This window comes from Teleopsis dalmanni, chromosome 2 (assembly GCF_002237135.1).
Source record: "Teleopsis dalmanni isolate 2A chromosome 2, ASM223713v2, whole genome shotgun sequence".
In the NCBI taxonomy this organism is placed as follows: domain Eukaryota; kingdom Metazoa; phylum Arthropoda; class Insecta; order Diptera; family Diopsidae; genus Teleopsis; species Teleopsis dalmanni.
Genome location: NC_051847.1, coordinates 77,004,311 through 77,029,381, shown reverse-complemented (window position 1 = coordinate 77,029,381; position 25,071 = coordinate 77,004,311). Strand labels below are relative to the sequence as shown.

At 27.8% G+C, this 25,071-nt stretch overlaps 2 protein-coding genes across 3 annotated transcripts; one reads left to right on the top strand and one right to left on the bottom strand.

Annotated features, from left to right (window-relative positions):
* Positions 1 to 598: 598 nt before the first annotated feature.
* LOC119681531 (solute carrier family 2, facilitated glucose transporter member 1-like) lies at positions 599 to 24,033 on the bottom strand. Of its 2 annotated transcripts, none has more exons than XM_038094755.1 (7): positions 23,923 to 24,033; positions 9,797 to 9,901; positions 9,580 to 9,740; positions 5,177 to 5,771; positions 4,900 to 5,112; positions 4,737 to 4,839; positions 599 to 1,004 (listed from the first exon to the last, which is right to left on the bottom strand). In XM_038094755.1, the coding sequence occupies exons 1-7, from the start codon at positions 23,947 to 23,949 to the stop codon at positions 751 to 753; spliced, it is 1,458 nt and encodes a 485-aa protein (XP_037950683.1). In that variant the 5' UTR covers positions 23,950 to 24,033; the 3' UTR covers positions 599 to 750. The 2 variants fall into 2 exon arrangements, with proteins under 2 accessions (XP_037950683.1, XP_037950682.1); XM_038094754.1 differs by lacking the exon at positions 23,923 to 24,033 and adding an exon at positions 14,521 to 14,678.
* LOC119681532 (sugar transporter SWEET1-like) lies at positions 17,488 to 18,887 on the top strand. Its single transcript, XM_038094756.1, has 5 exons — positions 17,488 to 17,827; positions 17,888 to 17,965; positions 18,054 to 18,280; positions 18,338 to 18,513; positions 18,623 to 18,887. Exons 1-5 carry the CDS (start codon positions 17,751 to 17,753, stop codon positions 18,740 to 18,742), a joined length of 678 nt encoding a protein of 225 aa, XP_037950684.1. The 5' UTR covers positions 17,488 to 17,750; the 3' UTR covers positions 18,743 to 18,887.
* Positions 24,034 to 25,071: the final 1,038 nt, after the last annotated feature.

Genomic DNA, 25,071 nt, shown 5'->3' with positions numbered 1-25,071 from the left:
ATAAAACGAATTTTAAAAGTATATGCTGGGAAATTTTAGAAATTGATTATTATAACTATAAAAGATGACATTCAGTAGTTTTATTAGCTTTAGTGGATTCCAGGTATGTGAATTATTATTTTTCGCTCTATTTAATTAATAACAGTTATAGTTCATTTTCTAAATTCAAATTTAAAAATTTGCAATACTTCAAAATATTTTCCGATTTTATTAAAGTCAACTGTCATTGACATTTATTTAAAAAAATGTCACTTTTTCGTTATCTCAACTTTATCTTTTCCTTCGTTTCAACGAAATTAAGGTCATTTTCCTTAATTTCGTTCTAACCTAAAAACTGAATTTTGTATAAAAAAGGCAACTTAATTTCGCTGAAACGAAGATAAAATTAAGATTTTTGCCAAATTAAGGTGTGTCTGAATATAGTATAAGCAAAAAATTTTGCAGTTGCTTTATTTTACGCTTCAAAATTAATAAATCCCAATAAATAAAAGAATTAATACTTAAAAAAATTTTTTTGCTACTTTCGAACATTGAAGAAAGATTAAATAAATTTTCTAAATAATTACACTTTTTACTTTTACTCAACCTGAAACAAAATGTGAACAGTTTAAAAAAAAACCTATTATATTATGTGTTAATTAAATTTTAATAAATTCGAAACTATAATTGGACATCCTATGTACATAGTATAATTTGTGCCTAATTTTGTGATAGAAATTTCTTATTTAATAAAGATAACTACGATAGCCTTTATCTCACTTTTGACCGAAAACCTTTTGAAACGAGCGGTGCGACTTCCGAGGGATCGCGACCACGGGTTTCGGGTAAATAGAATTTCGTTAGTAGGAAAAGTAATGCACAAGTTACAGAAAATGGTATAAACACAAAGGCACCCCAAGCTTTTTGTAGGCTTGGAAATGTCATACCTATTATGAAATTGCAAGACCACGAAGATAAACTACCCATCGACATGGCCACAGGACGTGGTGCTACTTCAAAGAGTTCTGTAAAAAAATAATTGCTTTAGTCTCAATAAAAAGATATAAAAATATAAAGCGAAAAAACATACAAGAAACTTTTCTTAAGCATATCAAAATATACCAACAACCGCTTAGCACAATGCACCAATAAATAAATAAATAATTAAACGAAATATAAACAAAATGATAAATAAATTTGTTTTTTAATGAAACATATCTAGATGGTGTTGAATTAATAGGAAACGGATATGATTTATAAAAATATATACAAATTTATTTATATATCCTATCTAATAATATATACAGAACTTAAATTAATTATACAATAAAAGAAAAAAATTTAAAAAGGAAACAGACATTATCCATTTATTATTATAAGAAAACAAAGGATAAGTAAGGAAATCAAGATAAATTCCACTTTGTAAATCAGAGACATTGTCGATTTTACGAGTATCTAAGGAAAATATTGATTTCACAATTCAGATTTTATTAAAAATATAGTGTCATAAAACATTTATGGAGTATTGTAATTTATATTCTTCATAATTCATTGTGGAACCACTTTCTTCCATAGAAAGTGGTTATCAGTAAGTCACAAACATTAGCTGTCGACTTTTATATAGTGTTTCACACCGAGCTTAAACCGCATAAACCACGCATTTTCAGTATTGTTCCAAGAACGACCGGATGGATCTATGCCCTGAAAGCTCTCGTCAATTTCGACGACCAAATGCCGTACACTATCCCCAAAAGGATTTTACAAGCAGATCTATACAGGATACAAAAACAATAACTACTTTTTCAATTGCACCTAACTACGAATCGAACCAATTATTAGAAAATATAAGAATTAAACCAAACCACTTCCGTATTATGTATGCAGTTAGCACTCTAGATTTAGTAAGCCTATTGAAGTACGAATCTAAGTATATATAATTATTTTAGTAGAAAAATATTTGCAGTCTCAAAAAATTATTTCTGAATAATTATGATTACAAGAATTATTTCCAAGATCACTGATGATGGGTATTTGGCAATACTCAAAACAGCTGTATGGTCAGCCAAAAATTCAATTAATTAAAAATAATAAAAAAATAATTTTTGTTGTTGTAGCTCACTACCGTTCGAAACTACTGTATTAAATACCACAGTTTATGTGTTTAATAATCATAATCTGGAGCTATTTATCATTAGGTCACTTTTTTATATTAGCAACGTCATATTTTTATATTTATATAAAAAATATATATAGAAATATATAATTTCTTTGGTACACAGATATAGTAGATATAGAAAAAGTTATTAAACAATTTTAAGAAATAATTATTAACCGGTATCACTTCAATTTTGTTTTTCTCTTCCCCTTTTTACACTGTCCAAAAATGTGGCATGATATATTTTCACAATGGCATTGGGACAAGGTCAAAGAAATTTTTTTGGACCTGTTTTTACACGTCTCTATTAACTACATTTCTCAAATTTTCTAATTAAATCTTCTAATTAAAATATGGTGCATTATACATTGGCGACGAGTATCGAATTAGATGGAACAATGAGCTGTATTAGCTATACCTGGACATTGACATAGTTAAGCGCATAAAAACTCAGCGGCTTCGCTGGCTTCGTCATGTCGTGCGAATGGAAGAAAGTGCTCCGGATAAAAAGGTATTTGCTTCGGTACCCGCAGGTGGAAAACGCGGGTACCGAAGACGTACGCATCTTCGGTAGAAGAACCAGGTGGCCAACGATTTGGGAGCGCTCGGTGCTTACTCGACGCGGCCATGACGACTCACGTCTGTAATGGCCAACGAAGTAAGTAAGTACTTAAAAGATGATAATAATCAACGACATGCGGGCATCTGTAGTAAGTTGTCCCTTTTTAAATAAAAAAAATTTAGGGATCTTACTGATTTGCCTCGCAGAAATATCAGTCTATTAATGGATTTGTTGGCGGGACACTGTCGTTTAAGTAATCATTCCAGAACACTAATTGTTTCTTTCAATTAATCTTACTACTTTCAGGTAATGCGATAAGACGAAGCTGTGAGGAAGACGAAAAATCTCTTACGTGTCTGCTTTGTTATTATTCAGCGTATTTTTAACGTTATTAAATAGAATATGAAATTACTGTTACTATGAGAATCAAACGACCTCATTCTTGTATTTCATTAAAAATTCGATATGGTTAGTTACCCTTTTAGAACTAAATGACAACAGAATTAGTTAATAGGTTTTATTGGATAGCTATAACAGTATGGAAACTTCTTCATATGGGGGAATTTTTGAAAACTAATTTAAAGTACACTTGAGACAGGGACAGAGCACTGAAGCTATATGCGAAAACAGACAGGCTGCCCTACTTAGCACTATCTAATCTCAGAGTAATCACTAACCGCACGCGGCACGCAGATCTTTAATCAATCATTGAATAATCTCGAAGCTTATGAGGAATACACAAATTAATCAGTGAGATGGATGGGACTCCGCAGAAAGCCCCCAGCTATCAAAGAGCAAAAATGACCAGATGCACTAACTCTGAAAAGGCTCAACATAATAACACTTGAGAAAGTTTGATTGAGAAAAATCAATCGGTCAATCGAATCGGTCTAACTTTTAAAAATCAATTACATTACTGAATCTGTTAAATGTGTACTACATCTGCTGTGTAACTGCCCGGCTCTCTCAAGTACTTGATAAAAATACTTGAAGGCTGTTACTTTTACAAGACTGGAGCACATGCCTGAGGCTGCTGTTGAACTCTTAATACCATTCGTTAATAACACGCGCTATAAATAAGATTATGAGGTGGTATCGCAATGGACCTTAATGGTCTACGCATGGCCTTGTCGGTCTGCCAGCATAACCTAACCTAACCATCTGTAAAATGGTCCGAAACATTTTAAAGGGAGGGGATTTGAACTATAAACTATCTTTCATATTTTTTGTATAGAAAATTAGCACATTTGCAGATCTTGATAACAAGGGATTTCCTTCACATAATAATTTAATAAAATTATAATAAATGAAATGCCTATGTTAGTCACGGTCTTGTATTATATTTAGTTTTCGATTTAAATGAAGTTATGTGTGTGACTTAAAAATAGTTCATTTTCATGCAAATAATGTGACGCTATAGATTACGCATCAATAATGATAAAAGTCTTTATACTTAGTATGAGTAAAATGTGACCAATGCGTTTCTATGAAATATACCACTAAGCAATTAATGAGTAGAATCATTAATGTATAACATTAACAGCTGTGGTTTTCAGCAATGCACAGGCTAATTTTCTGTTTGTTTGTTTATAAAATAATAATAAACAAATCGTTCCGCAATACATATTAAAGCGAATATATGTATGTGCACATATAAATATCTCAACATTCACAAATTTATAGTTGTAAACAAACAGACTTTAATTTACTTGGCGCACGCTGAAGTATCGGATAACGGCAGCGTTTGCAAGGGCAATGACTCCATAAAATCAATTAACGATGAAATATGAAATAAAAAATGAAAATTATTACAAATCAAAACAAATTGAATAACACAAGACCTATTACCAGACAACATCACGTGAATTTTTGTTGTGAAAAATGAAAACAAACTTAATTGAAATGAATTTTTAAATAAATTTGTGCAGAGATTGAAAGCAATAGAAAGTCAGAAGCTTAATTGAATTACATTGTAAAATTGTAAATATGTTTCATGCTTTTTAAACGCTTTAAGTTTGAAGTTATGATATATCAACATACCTGCACCGATAAAGTATGGTATAGGACCAAGACCGAATTGATAGAAAAATATGTAGCCCATGATGCAGACAATGCAAGCAATTGCAAACCAATTGGCAGTTTCCTAAAGATAAACCAAAATAAATTATTTTAAAATAATTACAAAGTATATAGTTGAACTCACGATATAGTATAAAATGAAGGCAATGGCGAAAAGGAAGCCCGAGCATATCGCACTGGAGAACATCATTAACGGGCGGCGATTTACTTTGGCCATTAGTACAGGCCCAAGAAATGAGGTAGCTAAATTAAGGCAACCAGCGCCAAGATTAGCCCATTCGGCTTGAGGAGTTGTGAGCCCAGCCTTTTCAAAAATTGATACTGAATAATAAAATATCTAAAAAAAAATTTATTAGTTAATGCGAATTTATCTATACATATATATTAGATTCATTACTTACTGCATTTATGCCGCTCAATTGTTGACCACCATGAAAACAACATACAATAACTAATGGTAATAACATTGCAGGATCTCGTAAAACCGCGCAAAAGCCGCTACTTTGTACTTTGTTATTAGCTTCAACTTCCATTTCTTCAATTTCGTTCTTAATTGCGTCCATGGCTTCAATGCCACGTAAACGTATCAATTCTCTACGTGCTTTCTCATGCTCTTTTTTCACAATATATAAATATTTTGGACTCTCTGGATAAATATACGATGGAGTATAACATATTACTACAAGTACTATGTAAAAACTCAAAGCATAGTGCCATTGATCTTCAGTTCCGAACACTTGACTTAAACTGAAAACTTGACCAACCACTACACCTCCTGTCACGCCAACTGCACAAAAGACGCCAAATGTGCCACGCAAAGCAAGTGGTGCAACTTCCGTTAAATACATTGGCAGTGATGCTGTGGTTAGACCTGACGCTAAGCCTACGAGTAGACGACCCAATAGCAACATTTCAACGGAAGTTGCCAAACGGCAAAAGAAAAACATCAAGGCACCTAATGTGAAGAGTAGACCACTGATTAAAAAGCAGCCTTTTCTGTGTAAAAGAAAATTTCATTTAATAATTCAAATGATAAACAAATGTTTTTGTTTGTTATTGTATTTTTTCTTGCATTTTTAATTGTTCATTATTTTAAAAATTAAAAACTAAAAAAATAAAAAATGCACTTAATAAATAAATAAAAAAAAATTTTGTTGTTGCAATTCACTACTATTCGAAACCTTTCTATTAAAAATAAAAAACAATAACACACTCCTTATTTATGGGTTGTGCCCAAGAACAGTAACAATACCATCGTTCACCATAATTTGACTCCTTACGATTTCATCAACGATTATTAACCTTTATTTGAAGGACTCAAGAACCTACGCTATTTAGCAACCAAGCAGAGATAATAAAAAAATTGTATGTAGCTTTGAATGATATACAAAAGTATATGGTAAGTATAAAAAATGTTTGGAGAATAATATGCGCTGGCTGGTAAGAAATATTTTTTATTAACCGGTTAACTAAAAACAGGTCTAATAGACAATCAAAAGATTAATGAATAGTAGTAGTATAAATTTGTATGCAAACAATTATTTTAGTTGTGTGATATTCCAAGGGTTCACGGGTCTACCTTTAACAATCACAAGTGTGTATAAAGAACTTATATCACTCACCTCTCACAATAAGGACTATAAAATCAAGCATACTTATGTTCCAACCTAGGTTCCTTCGTCTGAACCCGAGTTAATTTGTATTTAAAATTTTCTCATCCACAATCCAACCCTTCTTTTTTATTACCCTTCCACCTACCTTCAAGCATCACCCATCCCATTCTAACCCATGTATTCGTCTTGTAAAAACATTCATTTTTTTTTTGTGACTTTCAGGTCCTACCTAGTTACAACATCAACAACAACAACAATAACATATTGCAACAACAAGATCTTCTCACTTTCCGTTAGTCAATAAAGCATTACAAATTTTTACCGTTCTATATTACAACTAAGTTGAAATTGATAGTAGTAGTAGTTTAAAGTAGTTCCTTTGCGCTAACAGTTATTTTTTTAATAGATATAGATATTAGCTATAGATATCAGTAGCTTTACCAGGACTGTGCCAAGGAGGAGAATATACTAGAAAATATATTTTTTAGCACAGTTGTCGCAGTTTAATAAATTATTGTATTAAATTTTCAAGGGGTGTGTATCCCCAACCTCTCCTACCTGAGTACACCACTGGCAGACATTTTTTTTATCAGATTTTTTTATAAAAACTAGTATTACATCTAAAACTGTAAATCATTTCAAAAACCATACATATGCATTATGCAAAATTTGAATAGATATAGAAAATATATACACGGATAACCCTGTTAAATGAACACCCTGTTAAATGATAATTTTTTTAAAAATACAGGTAAACTTCTACAACTCGAACTTCTATAACTCGAATTTTCTATAACTCGAACTAAATAGAGTACAACAGGGTTTAGAGAGCAAATTACATACAATCACAAAAAAATTCTTTAACTCGATGTCTCCATTAATCGAACCTTTTCTTTGCAAAATAGTACTTCGAGTTATGGAAGTTAGACTGTAATTTTATTTTGTAATAATTTGACCTCTTTTGCTTTAAATAGAAAATCTTGAGAAATCATGAGTATACACTCAAGGCTATTTTAATTGTGCAAGTATATAAGTAACAATGTACAGTAATCCCCACATTAACGCGGGGGTGTGATAGGAAAACGCGTTATAGGGGTAATTTCGTGTACCCCCTATACACACATGCAAAGGTACACGAAGCTTAGTATAAACTGTACAAGTCCCCGCTTTATATAGGGGAATGCCCGTGTTATATATAAATCGCGTCATATGAAAACATGTTATAAGGGTACAGCATTATAGGGGGATTACTGTAGATAAGATATCATAATGAAATTTTTTATTAAGAAACATCTTTCTTAATTAAAAGAAGTTTTTTACAATTGATATAACATATGATTTATTTGGTTCATAAAATCCCTTTGTTTGAATAAAATGTTTAATAAACTTATATATATTTTGTTATTGTCTGCTTTCTAAATAAATCAAATTGGACTATTAAGTTTTATATGTTAACTTATAATTTAAACAAAAGTTAGTTTATTAAAGTAACCCAATAAACTATAAACATTTTTAATCGTTTCATAAATATTGTTATAAAAACTGCAAAGTGCATTTCTTTTGTACCAAGATAACATTTTACAATACGGAGAGATTTTTAGTGTCGTAAAGTCGTAACTAACTTTTTAGTAAATTTCCATACACTTATCACAAGGTTTTTAAAATTGTTAATTAAAGTAATAATCTGCCAATAGAAATGGTTAATATAAATAGACAATAATATAATCTAATAGTTGAAAATTAGTGCACCAAGGGCGTTGCAATATTAATTTGTTAATCTATTAAAATTTTAAATTTTTAAAAAAAATATTTTTAGTTTAGTTTTTATTTTGGCCATAACAAATTGTTATTGAGTTTCGGCTAAGCTTTGGTTTCTCCTTAGTGCTTGAATGGTTCTTTTTTAAGTTATATACCATTATCAATATAATATTGATATAGTAAATTAGTAGCGGAGAGAAATACATTTGACAGAAATATCACCATCGAACATAAATACGTATATAACTGTGTGGAAACTTGGCATAGCATAATAACTTAAAATATTGATGCGATAATTCGTCACATAAGTGCTTCTTATAAGCATTTTATACTTGTACTACTAACGTAAGTGCATCGGCACCTACTTATACCTTTTCGATTGATAAATCTGGTGTAACTTTTTCCATCGAGATTTACTCTTAGTGCACTTTTCAATTTTAATTAGTAAATCTCGAGCGAAATATATAACAATTTAATTTATTTTATAACACTAGATATTTTGATTTGCTATAGAGTAACAAGATTACCCTGAAATTAGCAATTGTTCTATATAACTTGACAAATCAAATGTCTACTAACAGTACTATAAAAATGTTATATTTTTCCAAAATTGTTCGATTGGGCAAAAAAAATTTGACAAATCGAGAGTATATCTAGTTTGAATCCAGATTTACCAATTGAAAACGCCATTATACCTATGAGTATGCAAAATGCAAATACAAGGTTTTTCTTTATATCAGAATATTAAGAATAGCTTAATAGAAAAATATCTAGTATTTACTTGTATCGAAATATGCCTATTTGATCCTTTAAGAGTAAGTGCCGAGATCACTGCAGATTGATGACTGGTACTTTAACGGAAATTGTCTTGTAAGAGAAAGCGTCCACAATATTAAATTAGCCATAGACAAAAATTGCGAGAAATAAATATGCTTGAAATAAACGAAAATTTAGAGAATGTGTAGGTTCCAAAATCGACCGGGTCTATGTCCCAGTTGCCAACGACGATCAAATGCCGTTTAACACCTCCCAAAGAACCTTCACAACCAGATCCCAATGGGTTATAACAATAACAAGAGAATATGCATTTCGATATCTAGGTTCGGCAATGATACTAATAAAAGATTTGGTATAATCCTACCTATCGTACCTATTTGAATTGAATTTGCGATTAATATGCATATTAAAAAGAACAGTAAAATATCGTCACAATTGCCCAGTTCACATGTTTTTATAAATCAAGGTAACGCATAGAAAATAAATATTATAACGTATTATTTTTATACATAAATTTTATAAACACAACGTTCAATTCACCTTGCAATTACCATTGACTAATGCCAATGATAAGAATACTTCACTGATAATAATCGCTAATCATTTAAATGCGTTATATTTACAATATTATCAAATCAAAATATGTATGTACTCACCTGCCGAATTTATTAGCAGCCCAAGCGCCACCTAGCGAGCCAATGGCACCACCCACTAAAAATATCGAAACGATCGAAGACCATAATATATCAATACCGGACTCACTTAAGTAAGCATCATACCGAGTAATTAGAGTTTCATTACACCAAACTTTTATCAACTAAAACAAATTATATTTTTTTAATAAATTTAATATAAAAATATATAAAATCTTACATTCGCTGGACTGTTTATGACGCCAATGCAATAGCCTACCGGCACGGCGGAACCAAATGTAGTGGCATAACCTACCAGAGATAGAAGTTTTCCCCATTGTGGTTTCTGAAAAAATTCATAAATAAATCTAATTTTTTACTAAAAAATTAAAATATGTCTGGCTTTGAAACGGAAATGAAAAGTAGCAGAAATCTGTAAGTTTAGTCGAAGCCAAAGTTCATTTCTGAAGTTAGATTTAATTATAAAATATGAATAATGTGTTTTTAATTTAGTAAGAGGTCAATAATGGCGTCATAATAATAAATCACTGATATGAAATCTTTTTTTTTTCGAAATTATATACTAAAAATTCGCATTGAAAAAAATATTATCGCATTTTTCCTTTTATTAATAATTTGCGAAATAAATTCCTTTGAAATTATTTAAAGAAAAAAATAAATTAAGATTAAAAAAAAACTTACATTTTTACTGTAGACATAAAGAAATATTTAAATATTTAAATGAATATAAGCTTATGCCTTTTATATCATTTATTGTAATGATGTCTATATAATGATTCTTTACCTTTATCTAAGCTTGGTAATAAGATTTATCTCATTCTCAACTGGTAGATGTAGTCATATATGTCTTTATCTAAGCTTGGCTTTAAGATTTATCTCATTCTCAACTGATAGATGTAGGTATATATATCTTTATCTAAGCTTGGTATTAAGATTTATCTCATTCTTAACTCACAGATGTAGTCATATATATCTTTATCTAAACTTGGTATTAAGATTTATCTCATTCTCAACGGATAGGTGTAGTCATAATACATTGTAGGTATTATATGACAGGTAGGTTGGAGGTTGGAATAGCGGACTTGAGCCTACTTGAGCTCAAATGATGGCCTATTAAGGTACCATAGGAATAGCATTGGTACGTATATAGATTTAAATCAGTATAGGTACAGCCAACGCCGAAAAAGGTAACGACTCCTACTAAACATATATTTTCGAATAAATATTAATCTTTCCAGAAAATACTCTATTTGAAGTCTGCAATATATTGTTTAGAATACAATAGGAATTTAGTTACCTGTGGAACGAATGTATTCAGAATTTGGCAACCTAAATAGATTATTTTATACTACAGCCAACTTTAAGGAAGCAGAAGAACACAATATTTAAATCTTTCAGGAAATATTCTATTTAGTAGTTGAGTTCTCGAACATATAGTTTACAATAGAATAGGAATTTAGGCTTACAGTAATGGAATATGTAATATTCCCAGCAGACAAATAAATTCTTTTTTTACTGCAATAATCTTTAATATGTTACAACAGAAACTTTTAAATTTAAATCTTTGCAGGAAATATTCTATTTGATAGTTAAACTCTAAAACATATTGCTTAGAATAGAATAGAAATTTAGACACCCAGTGAAGGAGTGTAGTCAAAATATGACTACCTATGGAATTTGCAATACTCCCGTCTCAGTAGATAAATAATTTTTTTTTACTGCAACAACCTCTAAGAGAGCAGAAGTCTATAAATATAAGTCTTTGCAAGAAATATTCTATTTCATAGTTGAATTCTAAAACAAATTGTTTGGAATAGAATACAAATTAAGACACCCAGTGAAGAGTGTAAGGAAAATATGGCAACCTAAATAGGTTTTTTATGCTGCAAAAATCTTTAAACGAAGAGATGTATTTAAATTTAAATCTCTACTAAATAATTGAGGTCTTGAATATATAGTTTGAATACAGAATGGATTTAGACTTCCAGTAAAGAAGATTAAGCACAGTATCGCAATGTAAATACATTATTTTGTGCTACAACAATCTTTACGCAAATAGTAGCATTTATATTATGTAGAATAGATGAAGATGTATACAGAATATTTATTTGACAATTGAAATATCAAATTTTAGAAGCTTATCTAATATAATTATAAGTTTATATATTTCTAAACTATATTTCAAGGAGCATAGAGAATCATATAGAATTAAATCTTTGCAAGAAATATTCTAGTTGAGAGTGTAGATCTTGAATATATGCATAGTATAAATTAGAAACTTAGGTTTTCAGTGAATCAGATTACTGCCACTTTATAAGAATTATTAGAAATATATCAAATACAGATTTTTCTGTTCTGGAGTATAATATATTTAATAGATACTTACTACTATATATACCAATATATATATATATATAGTAAAGAAAAAAAAGATATATATAAAGAATATATATATTGTATATTAAATAGATATTTAATTTGAGTGCCACTTGTTAACAGAAACATCCTAAAATAATGTTATAAACAGGAATAGTAAGAATAGTGCAGTAATGTGGAGTACATGGTCTATCAATCAAGAAATATACAGGTACTTTATCATGTATTCACTATATTCACTAAAATAAAGATATATTTATATATAAAGATACATTTAAATCGTTACTAATGCGTATGAGTGATATAAAGTTCATATATACCTATATAGTGTTAGTTACATTAGTTGCGTTGAAAATTAATATGATATGAATGATTATTATAACTACTCGTAGAACATATAATTTTGTTCAATCCAACTCTTATCTACTTAAAAATTTTTTTAGAACTAATCAAGGTTTGCCACTTTTCATACATAACTAATATAAAGTACAAACATCTAAAAATCTAGAGAAGAAAATAAATATTATTTTGCTCTTTGTACTTCAACTGTTGCAACATACGAAACCAAGTAAATGCCAGAGTGTGTTTCGAGATTTTTTTTCTTCTTGAACATTTTTAATTGAGTTTTTCACCATTATAGTAACTTTCAAGCAAAAATTCTGAGAACATAAAAAGCAACTAAATTAAATTTGAGAGAGGACAGGACGGCCTAAGAATATTAAATGTAATATTTAAATGTAAATATTAAATGGAACATAGAGTAATTTTCATCAACCGTTAATAGCAATACTTACATTACAATAGATCGCAGGGTCCAAGTGAATTGATCAATTGAACGGTCTACAACAGTTGCCTAACCTAGTCTAACCTACTCTTTACAATATTCAACACCAACCTATAAGCCAATGTAGATGAAGATTCTTGTCAGATTATTAGATTCACCTGGTCCAAATTGAACAAATTTCTCAGCTGTTTCAACTTCAAACTTCAACTACCATCTTACGACTTTTATTGGGGCTGTGGCTCCGTAGCAGAGTAGGAAATTGTACTTCACTTCATTGACTACGGAAAGATTCAAACTTTTTGGGAATTCTTTTTAAATTGAATCGATAGTTCTCTCATTTTTTAAAATCAGATACAGAGCCAACTTTATAGACTTGACTTATAGATTGTTTGTCTTTTACTTGAATGATGAAGTCGCGCGAAAAAAAAAGAAACTGTATTCCACCTCATAGCACTTATAGTACTCAACATTAACTAGGATAAGATTCAAAAGTTTTAGTGCCCTTTTTCCTTTTGAACTGACAGAGATGTCATCTTTATAGCTAACTTTATAGGCTTGTCAGAATGATTTCCTTCTATTTGAATGGAATTTGAATGGAAGAATAGCGTGGAAGAAGAGGAAACTGTACTCTATTTCACGTTTCAGTGCGTATCATAGGTTAAGAGAAGATTTATAATCTTTGGGCCCTTTTGCTTTCTAAACTGAAAGAAATGTTATTTTTTTAATTTAGAAACATAACTAACTTTATAGAATAATTATATTTGTTCCCTTTTACTTGAACGAAGAAATCCCATGGAAGAGGAAACTGTACTACAACTCATGATTTAGTGCTCATCATTGGTTAAGAGAAGATTCAAAACTTTTAAGGCCCCTATTCTTTCTGACCTGACAAATATGTCCTCTTTTAAAATCAAAGACATGGCTTATTTTATAGACTTTTCAGTTTGCTTGGCTTTTACTTGGATGAGGAAATAAAATGATACCAAATCGAGAAGATTCAAAACTTTTAAGGCCCGTATTCTTTCTGACCTGACAAAGACATTTCTTACTTTAGTTTGCTTAGCTTTAACTTGGATGAGGGAATCAAATGATCGCAACCAAGAAGATTCAAAACTTTTGAGGGCCCCTATTATTTCTGACCTGACAGTGATGTCTACTTATAGATTTGTCATATTGGTTCTCTTTCACTTTAATGATGAAGTCGCGAAAAATGCTGCTGTTAGTACACAAGATGCTTCTGGCTCTGATTATCAGGATGATCATTAAGTTTTGACGTTGCGGACATAATCAAAACAGGTCATTATTTCAACACACATGTACTTTGGTGCACAAGGCTGTCACTTCAAACTAATCTAACCATATTCAATATCTAACCCTTTAATTCTAATAAATTTATTACGTGTTTCTTTTAGAGTATATCAAATTGTAATAAACAATGCTAAATTATGAAGTTTCTTATAATAACAAAAATCAATATTTTGTATTTTTATGTATTATTTATAAACAGTTGAGGTTAATGACATTAAATTCACTCATTGGAGCAAAAAAAAATGCATGACGGTGCGTATAAACATTATTTGAATTATTACATATATTTAAGAAATTAATAAACAAATAAATAAATAATAAAATATGTGGGTTAGTATAAATAAATATTAAATATTTATGCTTTCAGAATAGAGCAGAATAAAGAAAGTAATTGTGTTCTTAAGAAATTAGAAAGTATTATGTGTCAAGCGTGTAAAGCGTGAAGATATTGTGTAAAGAATTGACTTTGGACGCACCTGGTTGAGTTCCGTCTGGCGTGGCTTTTTAATTAAATCAGCATTGACGTTATTTGATATTTCCACTGTGGTTCGTGCATAAAGTGCATTTTTCTCATTTTCCATAATTTTAAAATAAAAATTTCTTACACTATTTGCGGAAGTTTATTTTTATATTAAAAGCAAATTAAAATCACTTTGGAACAAAGGAAATTAATTTTAAATTATATTTTTTTTTATTTTATTTCTTATTAATATTGTGCAATTATCACAGTTTTTCGTTAATTAATTTACATAAACGCATTTATGTATAAAAAAAAAATAATAATTATATACATATATATATATATATATTATCTTGCATACATTATAGCGCGACGTTCACATCAATCACTTCTTGTTAAGCACATTTGCACAGTTTTTACAAAATAATTTAATTCCATATGTTTTTATTGAAAAAACATATATACATATTTTTTGTTTACTAAAAAGCCGAACACAACACGTGGAGTCCTTATTTATCCTCCATAAAAGCAAATAACATTTATTTACCAACCAACCAACAACAATTATCCAACGGCAAAAGTCAAAACCCAAATGAACAAGAAGCAAGAGAATAAATTCCAATTTTCAAAATATTTTTCTCTTCAATTTGCTTTCCCCTTCCGAAGAGCAACAGCTGTTATTGTTTTTTTGTTTACTTTATTTTAAAGCGCATGGTTGCATTTATATAGGCTCGCAGCCAGTATACACGGGAGCAATTTATATACATTGAATTTTGTATAGTTTTGTATTTTAATTTATTCTTATAATTAAATACATTATTTTCTCTTTGTTTATTATCAAGAATTATCAAAAAAAAATCAAAGAAAGAAAGAATCTAAAAAAACTGACTCGTTTAGCGAAAGACCAATTAAAAACTGTAAGTTATTTTAAAGCTTACCTTACACGATTTTACACTTATTCAGCGGTCTTGCATGAGAGTGAGAAGTTGTTAAATCTCTCTCGCATAATTGCTATAGAAATCACATGTAAAGCTCTCCAAAAAAATCTTGCTTTGTTTTACCCACTAGGAAATCAATGCCAATATGTGACTATATGATAATTGCATGCCGTGAATGTTGTGAATAAATGAATGTAAGAATATATCGAAGAATGAATTATATTTATTTACACAGTTTTAGCACATTTACATTGCTTGATTAATGAAACTAGATTAAGTAGATTAATATTATTACACGACACTATTTAAAGTATGTTCCCATTGCAATTGTTAAAATAGTCTATTTCATTTAGGCCGCTAATGAAATTTGATTAACCATACAAAGAGCTTTTGTGGTTTTGTAACCGTGCAAAATATATTTCCCAAGAAGGAAATTATCAAAAGTTGACACATTCAACACATGAAACAAAATATTAACAAACAAGAAACAAATATTTTTTGAAATGTTTGATTTTTATAAATATTAATTAATTAATTAATTAATCTCTGCTAACAATACAAAACTAAATATTTTCTGTTAACAATTAAAATGTAAACAAACAAAAGCTCTTCCAGAGCTTTTACATAATATTTTGACACGAAAAAGCTTTTTCACATGCATAAATCAACTTATGCCAATGAAATAAATTTTTGCTGAAAATAAGCTTTTATAACAGTGTTCGTAAAGTTTACTCATGAAAAAAAATAATATGCCTTACCAATAACATTCCGAGATTGAATATCTTTAGATATAAGAATAGCCATAGCACTGAAAACTTTGAGATCATGGGCCTATCATACACCTTTATGCAATAAACTTTATTTGCTAAAAAAAATAATGTGAATTATGGATGATTTGTTTGAGTTAGTATTATTCAGAATCTCTACTTTATTCTGTGAGTGGATCTTTTAGTCTCCGACTAGAATATAAAGTGATTTAAATTCATGAGATTAAAGCATCCATTCGATGTGTTACGAGGTTTAAAATAATCATTAATCACTATATTTTTGCTTGTTTTCGATGTAAATTAGAAAATTTAAAGTAACAATAATCTGATTATCATTTAATTGCCGGCGTCAGATGACTATAATTTATACGTTACTGTGTGTTATTGTTAGATAAATCCTATCAATCGTAATATTCTAGTATTCCTAATATTAGGAATTCTCCTGTTGAAGGCAAAAGCGAAATTTGCCGAAATACGTACAGAAATATACTAAAAATTAAATCGATATAAAACATAATATTCTTAAAAAAATAAAACAGATTTAAAAATAATTTTGACTCAACAACTCAAAAATTAAAAATAAAATTACCAAAAATATAGATTTCCTGCAAAAATCTACATTTCCCAATGAAAATCATTATAAGATAATTACATTAATTTTTTATAAGCTGAAAACTTTTGCTTGAAAATCGTAATTATCTTCCACGTATAAACTCAGTAATTGATTACTTATAAATGATTTTTTTTCAAGCAGCAAATAAATTAAGGAGGTTTTTCGAACAGTAGTGAACTACAACAACAAAAATTCATTTTATGTTATTTTAATTAATTGAATTTTTGGCTGACCATACAGCTGTTTCGAGTATTGCCAAATACCCATCATCAGTGGTCTTGGAAATAATTCTTGTATTTAATTATTCGTAAGTAATCGAATTCATGTCCTGCCAAATTTAAAGCTCAAAATCAGCGCACCTTAACCAACTGATCCAAAGCCGTACTTGACTTTTTATGTTCGCATATTTTTTTGGAGTTTTGTTACTTTTGCTATGAATATTTTTATTAACAATTTTACTTGCTGTGTTTATATTAGAACGAAATCAAAACCAGCTGTAGAATAATTGAATTAATTAATGATATTTCTATTTTTATAAAAAAAAAAATACGATAAAAAATATAAATATTTTTTCAATAATTTTATTTAAATGGTAAAAATGGAAATAGCGATTTGAATCGTTAACGATTCAATCGTTACGTACTGTTTTTACTTAAATTTAAGCACACGGCAACCCTGTTATTTGTTTACGTGTTCCTCCGAATTTTTGTTTTTATTTCAAGTTTCTGCGAGAATGAAAGTTGTCAAAGCTGTCGTCGAGTTGGCTGCTGATATTTGTTTTCGGTTTTAGTGCTTAGTTTGAACTAACAAATAAAATGTATAGCATTTTGCTTAACTAATTAACAATTATCTTATATGTTTATTAAATTTTTTCATGTAATTTGTATTAAAATAAAAAAAAAAAATTTTTTAATTTAAAAAAAAAAACATGCAAATTCCAAACTTGGTATCGCTGTTAGAGACGACAGCGGTAATTACAACGGTTTTTCAATACTTATCAGGAGCGTGAGTAATCTTAAGTATGCACGCTTTTATCTAATAATTACTTTTTAACTAATTAAACAGCATAGTATGTCACAAATATATGCAAAAGAAAAGCACGGGCGACTCTTCTGGCTTTCCGTTCATATGTGGCTTTTTATCGTAAGTCTTGTGAAAAAAAAACACTTAGAATAACAATTTTAACAATTTTTAATTTAATTTAAATGTATGTACATATTTTTTTAATTAGCTGTAGTCTCTGGTTACGCTATGGCTGCTTTACTAATGAGCAGACTATTGCTTTTGTCAACATAATTGGCGCTATGCTGTTCTTTATGTATGCGGTTTTATACTATATATTCACCGTCAATAAAAAACCGTACCTAAAACAATTCTCTGCAGTACTGCTCATTTTATTAGCTGTTATATTATATACAAATCAGGAAACAGATAATGATAAGGCTGTAAAAATAATGGGTTTGTGAGATTCATTAAAAAATTGCTTTAACTATTAAATATGTTTGTATATTTTAGGTATAGTGTGTTGCATTGTAACTGTGGGATTCTTCGCGGCTCCATTAACTATGTTAATGCACGTGATACGAGTTAAAAACTCAGAGAGTTTGCCTTTTCCACTAATATCAATGTCATTTTTAGTTTCCCTTCAGTGGCTGATATATGGCGTTATTATATCGGATTCATTTATACAAGTATATATTATTGTTATACTATAATTATATAAAATACTATAATTATATAAAATACTATAATTATATAAAATACTATAATTATTTGTTATTAATCAAAATTTCTTTATAGATTCCCAATTTTCTTGGTTGTATGCTATCAATATTACAATTGTGCCTGTTTGTCGTTTATCCGCCAAAAAGTTTTTCAGGCCAAGCTTATAAACTGGTTGACCAAACAGTTATTTACTGAGCCAATTAGATATATGTATATTATAATTTGTATTAAAATTAAATTTAAACTCAAAAATATATTGCTTTTTATATAAGCGTCTTAAAGAATTTAAACCATGCCAACATTCTATGTTTACATATAAAATTGTCAATATATATCTCTCTTATGTTTTAATAAATTAGTTTATAAAAATTTTATTGGAATATATGTATTTTATATTAAAAGAGATATATGATATATTATACGTTAATACTGTTTGATAAAATAATATTTAAGTTTTAATAAAAGGACAAATGTCTGCATGTTATAAAGAAAAGACTAAGTTAAAAGAATTTTGTTTTTCTTAACTAAGTTGAGATTTTTTGATATAAGAAAGCTTTTTCTTTAACGAAACTACAGATTGTGAAATTTAAGTTGCTATATATATTAAATGCAACTCATTTGACAAATTATATAGATAATTTTTGTAGCTATCAAAATTGGTTTAATATGTTATAAACGGTAAAATCTAGCCATAATGTTGCTTAACATATTATGCATTAAATCTGTACTTATGTTAGACTGCAAAGAGTTCGGATAGCCTTCGTGGCTGTCATGTTAATTTCTAACTTTATTTTAGTAAACATTTTTTTGTTTTAATAAAGATTTTGATATTAGAGTAACATTAGTATAACATGGAACAGTGACAAGTTTAGAGGCCACTATTCCAACGTTGAACAAATACAGCTTTCAAGAAAGAACGGGTTTACGTCCCGGAATCACTCGATGAGCAAGCTCCGTCCAACACCTCCCAAAGGGACTACGCAAGCAGGTTCCAACGAAATAAATGAAAAACTTATGTAGAAACTTTAAGCTGTCGATAACAATATGATTTTTTAATAAAAATTACACTAAATATGTTTTTGTTAAAGAAAGATTAATTTTATATAGGTACAGTTAGGTTAGATATTCGATTGCTTTGGTTCACTTATTTTAAAGACTAGATCAGACGATTATCTAAGTCAGGTCATACTAGCGATTCAAAGAATCCACTTAAACCTATTTGCCCATTGGATTGATTATCTAACTTAGAATTTATAATATTTATTAAAACTCTTCATACTAGCAATGGGTGATCATGCATAAATCCCTTTCACTTATTCAGAATTTTTTTTTGTAAAATATTAAGTTGTAGTAAACTTAAAATTTAATTTAGAACAATATTGCTATCTACTTATTTCTATAATTTTCTCAAATTTATTTGAACGATCGACATTCATTTACTTTTCTATACTTTTATAACTGATTATTGAATGTATAGAAATATATATTTTTCACTTTTCCAGGACAGTTTCTTTTATAAAAAATTAAAGCTGAAAAATTATTAAAATAAACCAGAATTATATACCTTATTATTAGGAATGTAATACTGTAAATTTTTAGAAACTTAAACCCATTTTACAGTTGTAAATTAAGTCGCAAAACTGACGTTACTATGTATTAAGCCAGCAAAATTGATGATTTACGCATGACTTAAGTCAGCAGTTACACTTAAGTTACGATTAGCCCTTAAGCGAGCATCTGCCTTTGTGGCCCGCTTAACAACTCTTAGATTTTAATTTAATATACATCCGACGGTTTAAATTTTACTAATTTTTGCAAATGTAAAACATTAAAAAACCACAATATGTACTTTTAATTAATATTTGTAAATATTAAAAAAATTAAACCAAAGCAGTGATAATAAAACTTGTTAAAACTTGATAAACTTATGTATGTAAATAAAAATTATTTGTTTACTGCACAAACACATTTTTTTTTTGTAGTTAGAAATTATTAAAAATTGATAACTGATCACGTTATTATTATCTTACACAATTTTTTTATTTACATTTAATTTAATGAACTACATTATGTTTATCTATTGTATCAATTTTTATACATTTTTTTCTAATATTATGAAAAATTATTCACTTAAATAAAAAAATCTTCAAAACAAGAGTAATTATATTAAAATTTCAATCCTTTATTAAATAAATTCTAAAATAATTTAAAAAGCTTAAGTTGCGTTTGAACAGTTGAATATGAGTGGATTTGCCAACTCTCTTTAGCAGTTGATTGCACCAATGACAGTTTGTTGTATTATGTAGGGTTCAACTGACAGTTCACAATAATATAAATCGCGATTCTAAAACTCTGCTTTAAAATTAGATGCGCTAGGTTTTATGGGTTTTAACAAATTTGATTTTATTTAATTGAATTCACTAACACATTTTTAAAAATAACTACTTTGTGCTACTTTTTGTACTAATTGTTAATGACCCGAAATGTACCCGAACATTTCTAGCAATTGAGCTAACTACTTATTTCGTAGTTACGTATTTCGTATTATAAGTACAATATTTCGTTATATGCCCGCTTCTCATACTTTTTATTTTTATAAGTACTAAAGTAGATATAATTTATTAATATAAGTTATAAGTCTCCACAATTTCTGGCTTTTTATCAGGACGATCGCGTTTCTCCTATAATCTCCATTTCTACGATCGTGTTAACAACAACTCTTTGCATAGAGTTTACTCTTAATCAGTAATTACTAACAAGAACATCTTCCCTCTTCCCCTTATTTATATGAATATATTTGTTGTCTAAATACTAAGCCTTCTGTGTCCCTAGTCTGCCTTTCCCTTGATCACTGGAAAATGGTTTCAGCTTTTGACCTAAACGGGCCTATAGTTGGAATTTGTCCATTTTGCATTCCTTAGAGATGGTTTTAGTGAGAATAAATCTATTATATACAGATAATACATCAGGTTATTATTTTTATTCGTTGTTTTGTAGGAGTTTATTCCTAATAACACATTTTTCAAACGAATTAAGATAAAAAATATTAAATTGTTTAAGTCAATTCTTAACTTCTGCTTTTTTTATCCTACAAATAGTAAAATTATATAAATAAAATCAATATTGTGAGATCACTCAAGTATGTTGAAGATTGTAAAACAATATTTTAAAGTGTTGGCTCGATTTATTAAAAAAAATTACAGTTCTTATTAATCAATAATACTTGTGTATTTAACTGTTTAAACTGTTGGTTTAATTTTTAATGGTTTTTTGGTTTTACTCTAAATAATACATAATAAATGAATATACAATAAAATTAATATTTATAATATTTCTTTTCATTCCCGCTTAACTGTGTCACAGATCAGCTAAGTAAATCATAATTGTTTTACATTTCAATATTTTTTAATTGTTTTTATAGATTGAAAAATTATGAATTTTTTAACAAGTTTTTAAATAAAAAAAAAATGTGCCACAACCTGAAATTTTTGCTTTGTGGTATTTGCATAAAAATAATTACTTTATTGTTATTATACATAAAGCTTTATGGTTTTTTGATTTCATACAATTAATTTTTTTTTATACAGACACTCTTTAATTGTACTATATAATTAAATTTATTCTTCAAGAATACATTGTTTTTTTTTTCTCACAAATGCGCATTTAAAAAGTATTCCACTAATTAACTTGTAAATAAAAATAATTAATTTTTAATAACTTCGAAAATTTAAATTTTCTGAAGAAGCTGTTGTGGAGTGGAGATTTGTACGGAGCTTAAGTCTCCACTCCACAGCAACTTCTTAAAATAAGTATGAACTTTTCTATTGTAATTATGAACAAAGTCTCCTTATAATCCTAATGAGAATGCCTTTCGTTAATTTCTTTTAAAGTTTATAATTTCTTTTAAAGTTAATTAATTTTAAAGTTTAATTTCTTTTAAAGTTTATAAAAAAAATTAAGAAATAATTCACGAAAGCCATTCCAATGGCTTTTGAAATTGAATTTCAAGTCTTGTATCTTTTAAGGGTCTTATATTTTCATGACACCTTTAAAATTTATATCTTTAAAAAATCTGTTTAACTTAAAATAGTCGATGAATCTCATTGTGTAGTTAAGTATGTATTGACTTACTGCTCGATTTAGTGATAACTGTATGACATGATATATTGATATGATTATTGAGCAGTCTGATGAAATATGGGATGCAAGGGGTATAGCACAAGAAGAAACAGTGTTAACTTAAACTGATTTACAAAACCGCAAAGCTAAACATTTTAATTAATTTATTTTATTAAAATATGTATACCACCTAAAACTGGTTCAAACAAAAATAAAAATAGTTTTTTTAGCGTTTGAAAAAAAAAAGTATAATAATAAGCGGTTTTTGTTGGTTTGAGTTAATTAAAAATTAAGAAACATTTCGTTTTTAACGTTTAATTTATTATTCATTTTTATGACCATTCCCACAGATGACTGTCAAAAATAATTGAATTATTATAAATTATTTTTATTAAAAACATTATTTAAAAACAACAATTTGTGTTTTCAATTACTGTCTTATTAAATGTTTTATTATTATATATGCTTTCTATTTTATTTTATTTATTTTATTTTATTTTATTTTATTTTATTTTATTTTATTTTAATTTATTTTATTTTATTTTATATTTTTTTTAATCCTTTCCATGGTAATTAATTAAATTTTTGGCAGTAAAATATTTATTTTACTTATTTATTAAAATATTATTTTTATTTATTATTGTTATTTATTTAAAATAACATATTATAATTATTTCATGCATTATTGTTATTTATTATTGTTATTTATTTAAAATAACATATTATAATTATTTCATGCAATTATTTATTTTATCAATAATAAAAAGCATATTAAATAGAATAAATTTTTTTTTATATCTTGGAAAAAGTTTAAATAATTTACACTGTTAAAATTAATTAATAAACACCTAAATATATATATATTAAACAGAAACAATTCAGCAGCTATTATGATTTAATTTAATCAGTGATACTTACGAAATTATTATTAAAATTACTTAATTAATATTTTAAAATTAATAAAATATTAATTTAAAAAAAAAAGATGTTTAGTGTTGAAGACTCTTGAAAATATTTATATAATATTTATTATATACAACGTGAACATTTATGGTATATGTAAATATATTAAATTATTTAAAAATTATTTAATAATAGTTATGTATTTAAACACACTATATCATTTGCAAACATGAACATGTATATACATATAAAATTAATAGATTATTTACAATTTTTTTTAAAAATTGTTATATATCGAGACACATAATATTTTCGATTATATTATTAGTAGTTATTATTTTTTTTAAACTTACCGTGTTTTCAGCTTTCTCCTGCACCATTTTGAGAATTTGATAATTAACTGTAGTATAATTAACTATATAGCTATAGTTTTACAAATTTTATGAGAATAATAATTCTTTTAAATAATTTGAAATTATTAATTAATTTATATTTAAACAGAAATAAGTGATTTTGTTTTAATAGTTTTTGTTCTTAAAGACGTACAGTATGCCTGGAACCAAATCACGAAAGGTATCACTGAGGCCCTATGCTTCACTTAGGAGAGAAGGACAACAGTAAGTAAGTTAGTAATAGTTTTTGTTAAGAACAATTTGTTAATAATTTTTCAATGATTTTGTATAAAAATCAATATTTTTTGTTTTGTTTATTTTTCTTAATTTAAATTATGTTTTAAAATATATTTATATTTTTTGTTTTTTATTTTATTTTATAAAGAAATATTTAAGCTGCTGCTTTACTATAACCACTCGAACTAATTATTTGAGCAAAAATTAAATAATATTTTTAACGTTTGAACTTTGATAGTCAACAAAACACAAAAAAATGTTATCAACAAATATTAAACAAATTTTTTAAATTCACTATAAATTATTGTAAGTGGTGAAAAAACTATAAAATTTTCCCATTTGGAATATTTTTTAATAAATATTTTTTATAACAATTAACACTTTTTTACGGTAAGTCACGTTTCGACGCTGACGATGCACAACAAAGTTCAGTTCACATGTTTTCTTCCAACTGAGGCAGTTGTGATTCTGTTCTTGAAAAATATTGCCAAAATGAATATTTGTTTATTAACAAATACAATACAATAAGATATGATGCGTTTTTTATTTTATTTGTATAGAAACGAGTTTTATTAGAATCGAAAGTGAACTGCTACTTCTTTTATGACGGCAATAACATTTTCCCACAAGCGCTGCCAATATTAGCTTTAGTCCTAAAGTAATATTATAAACTTTATTAAATTGTTTGATAAGATGTTCGTTTAATGATTATTTTGTATTAATAATTATATTAATGAAAATATTGATATCAATGAGCTTAATGCGATTGGCTTATCATTAATTGATAATAGGGAAATACTCGTACTTGGGATAAATACTTGTATCGACAATCTATAGTAGACATTATCAGTAAATATTTCACACTTAAAATAC

Bases quoted from the DNA above. Each gene is read 5' to 3' on its own strand.
- LOC119681531 (XM_038094754.1), bottom strand. From the start codon at position 14,625: ATGGAAAATGAGAAAAATGCACTTTATGCACGAACCACAGTGGAAATA. The intron at 9,902-14,520 runs GTGCGTCCAAAG...GAATTTTTTCAG, and splicing joins GCCAGACGGAACTCAACCAG to AAACCACAATGGGGAAAACT. The intron at 4,840-4,899 runs GTGAGTTCAACT...GTTTATCTTTAG, and splicing joins CCTTCATTTTATACTATATC to GAAACTGCCAATTGGTTTGC.
- LOC119681532 (XM_038094756.1), top strand. From the start codon at position 17,751: ATGCAAATTCCAAACTTGGTATCGCTGTTAGAGACGACAGCGGTAATT. The intron at 17,828-17,887 runs GTGAGTAATCTT...CTAATTAAACAG, and splicing joins TTTCAATACTTATCAGGAGC to CATAGTATGTCACAAATATA. The intron at 18,281-18,337 runs GTTTGTGAGATT...TGTATATTTTAG, and splicing joins TAAGGCTGTAAAAATAATGG to GTATAGTGTGTTGCATTGTA.